At 28.4% G+C, this 4105-nt stretch overlaps 1 protein-coding gene across 1 annotated transcript; it reads right to left on the bottom strand.

Annotated features, from left to right (window-relative positions):
* Positions 1–461: 461 nt before the first annotated feature.
* On the bottom strand, positions 462–2122 carry LOC112680879 (ADP,ATP carrier protein 2-like; the record flags this gene model as incomplete). The annotated part of the gene is given in 4 exon segments (XM_025551105.1): positions 462–885; positions 1077–1311; positions 1396–1657; positions 1732–2122. Coding segments are annotated over 4 exon segments (936 nt in total). The 3' UTR covers positions 462–639.
* Positions 2123–4105: the final 1983 nt, after the last annotated feature.

The raw sequence follows: 4105 nt of genomic DNA on the forward strand, positions 1-4105 counted from the left end.
ATTATAATATTTGATTTTCTAAACAATAAAATGTACTTATGCATTTGTGGCTTGCTCAAATTAAGTGTTTACTAAGCCATTAGTTCATTAAATATTAGTAAATACCGTTATAATTTATTATTTATTCAATTAATAATTTTAGTAATATTTGAAGTCATTTTCATGGGTTACATCCACATATTCGTATATATTATGCAAGCATATAATGTTATTATTGAATGTTAACCTCTACTGCCGGCTGGTACTGAAATTCTATTTTGGCAATGATTAACTGGGTCGCTAATTATAGAATGACATTGATAATGCTGTTGGCTAGCTATAATTTATAAAGCCGTGCATACACCAGACTAAAGAACCTTTAAAAATAGAATAACTTAAAAAAAACTATTTTTCTTTCCGAATAAATTCTAATGTGAGAGAATTTTCTGGATACTAATGTAAAACAAAAAAAATTTATTAAATTGAGTAGGTAACAATTTTTCATTTATTTACACGATAACAAGAATGAAGTCAGTTTTTTATGATACAAATATATTCTGCCAATCCACTAGGTATGTGAGCAAATTGGATTGAATTGGATGTTGAATTTTCTTACATACTAACCCATCGAATGGTTACTAAGATGGAATTATTTTTGTCTTAGACAATGATTGCTTTGATTTCATCGTACATCACCAATACTAAGGCACCACCGGTTCCTCTCAATACATTTGAGAAAGCTCCCTTGAAGAAAGCACCAGCCCCTTCTGTCTTTGCAATTACCGACCAACAATGGAGAGTGCTCTTGTAGACGAGTTCAGATTTAGCACGACCACTCTGCATCATCATACGCCTCCTGACTGTATCGAAGGGATAGGAAACAATTCCAGCGACAGTGGTTACAGTCTAAAAAAGTATAAGTAAATGTCAATCATTGATCAAAAATTAATTTTCACGTTTTATATCAAAAAAAAAAAAAAAAAAAAAAATCAATGAAATTATATTTTACGCAGCAAAAAATGTTGAAAATGTTCCGAAACGTATTTGAATCTTAACATAGTGTTTCCGCTGTCATATTACGTGAGTGTTTAATTTACCTGAGCAATAGCCCACGACAAAAAGAAACCAGCGGATTTTGGATCGGGCAACATTCCCTTGGCTGTGTCGAAGCAACCGAAGTATGATGCTCTGTAAATGATGATTCCTTGAACAGATACACCAAAACCCTTGTACAAGCCAGTTATTCCGTCGGATTTGAAAACTTTAGTTAAACAGTCTCCAAGACCGTTGAATTCCCGGGCAGCTCCAGCTTTACCAACGTCAGCGGCCAACCTTTATGAGTAAGTTGGAAATATATGATTGATCATAATATTACCTAAGAATTATGATGATGGTAAAATTATGCTTTTGACTTACCTGGTTCGGGCGAAATCTAATGGGTATACAAAGCACAAAGATGTTGCACCAGCAGCACCACCAGATGCTAAGTTACCGGCAAAGTATCTCCAGAATTGTGTGTTCTTGTCTACACCACCCAAGAATACTTGCTTATACTTGTCTTTGAATGCAAAGTTCAAAGCTTGAGTCGGGAAGTACCTAATCACGTTGGCCATGTTTCCTCTCCAGTATGCTGTAACTCCCTGTTCCTTGGGGATACGGACGAAACAGTCCACCATACCTAACCATAGTAAATTTAAATTGAAAAAAATCCTGCATAACCGTACACTCAAATTAATATTAATTAATAATTACCCTTGTATCGATCTTCAGGTTTGATTTGCTTGGAAATGTGTTGTACTTGCAACAGCAGTTTGACACGTTCAATAGGAGCAACAGCGGTCTTAGATACGGCAGCAGAAATACCACCGGCTAAGAAATCCTTAAGGAAAGATATTGGGTCGGCCAAAGCGGGCATTACTACGGAGTCTTTTTTGTTCAGAGCCATGATTCTTTAAACTCGTTGTTTAATTGTTAAAAAAAAAAAAAATTAATTCAAACTGACTCACACGCAACGGAGAAGGTACTGACACGACTGACTCTGAGGGCGACGTTGTTACGCTTATATCATTGGGATTCTGCCCACCTGGCTTGATGTCAAGACACTTTGGGTCTTGGTCATTGCGTTAGTTTCTTATTGATATCTCTATTGTGTAAAATCAAAATACAAAATAATTTTTTTTCACTATTAGAAATAAAAAATAATTTTTATTATATAAGGAAATATTAAAAAAATATTTATAATGATACCTAAATGATGTTTGTGATAACAAACTAGGTAATGAAAAAAATGTAATACATTTTTCATTTTCAGTCATCATATTTTAATTTTACTTTATTTTAATAAAGTACGTTTATTTTGTAATATATAATATTATATTATATAATTTATAATTGTAATGAAAACATAATTTAAAAAATATTTTGTTAATATTATTTGATAAACTATATATTTTCAACTTCTTAAATCAAAACTAGATTAGTTGCCATATCCAACCTGAATAATTATTTCATATAATATTTTGTTATCTTGTCTATCATATTAAGTAAAGAACCACTTTAAAAAATCGAATTCATTGGTTAAAAAATAATATATATAAAATTATTTAACTTAAGCCATTTGCAAAAAGTACAATAAATCCATGTAAAAGTGTATTTTATTAGCTATAAATAGGGATTATTATTCATTTTTATTTTTATTTAAAAAATTTAATTACAATTTGTGGAATATATACAAATATGAAATATGATTTTATGAATAATGTTTGATATAAGAAGTATAAGGAGGAACTAAGAAGGCGGTTTAGTTATAGAATCCTTATTGCACAAAAAAATTGATATAAAATTTGATTAAATGTTTCAATGCGTAGTTAACTTACTTAACTAATTTTATTATTTTATTTGTTTTCTGGAAATTTGAAAAGCATTTTCCAATTTTATTACACATATACTTCAACATTGATCATATAATTTTAATTGATTGATACTGGACTAAATATTATTATTTTTTTTTTATTTTTCCTAAAATAATATCCTTTATGTAAATAAAATAAACTAATTAATCGTTGTACAAGAAATTACTCTTTTAACTCGGTTTGAATATAATTAATAATATTTCTACCGTCTATTTACAATTGTATTATTGTTTCTGTTTACCATTTGTTTTTTTTTTTTTTTTTTTTTAATTGATGAAGCCACAACTAAAATGGTTATTGGCTTTTTAATCTAAAGTTATATTTACATATTGAAGGGAGATACAACTAAATACATAAAGAGTTATATTAAATTAAATTGTACATTTTTGTTAATTTTAAAAATTTAAAAATTTTGTAAACATTTTCTGGGTCTGGACTTAGTGTTGCTGGAGGTTGTCGGATATTTCTAGACTGTCCTTGATGTCACTGTATTTTAGGCAGTTGCAAATTACATGTTTGACTGTGAGAGTTACTCCATTACCATTTGTTATATTATAATTTGATTATATTTGTATTAAAATTAATTTTTATATTATTAAAAAATTGCTAAAAAATGTTAAAGTATTTAAAATTATACCTTTATGTAATTTTATATATACATTGAAATCAATAATAAATATTACATTAAAATGCCCTTAAACAACAGATATTTTGCCAGCATTTTAACTCGAAATAATATTTTGGCAAACAATGATATTTTTTTCACAAGGCAACAACTAGATGTAATGATTTGTCGAGGTCTAAAAATCATAATGCTGCCAAACAGTTATTGGATTTGTATCTATTATAATACTTTAATCATTCTAATTTTATTATTGACCAGATTATTCGTATTGTTTGTAATGATAATTTATGCTTGTCTATGGACTTTTTAAATTTTTTTTCTTATTTTATACGCTATAATTTGTAAGTCCTGAGTTGTTAAATAAATAAATTTACATTACTAAACTAAAATAAGATAATTTCTTCGATATTTCAACGTCAAACAGATTTTAATTCGAACGTTTGGAGGACACTGATATTAAAAATTACAATTAATAAATAACTCATAGTTGAAGTTTATCATGATAATTTCATCAACCAATATTAGGAAAAAAACCTCATAGATTCTTTAAATAATTCTGTATTCTTCTAGTTTCCTGTTACAAAAAAAA

This window comes from Sipha flava, unplaced genomic scaffold (genome assembly GCF_003268045.1).
Source record: "Sipha flava isolate LNK unplaced genomic scaffold, YSA_version1 101_pilon_pilon, whole genome shotgun sequence".
Lineage (NCBI taxonomy): Eukaryota > Metazoa > Arthropoda > Insecta > Hemiptera > Aphididae > Sipha > Sipha flava.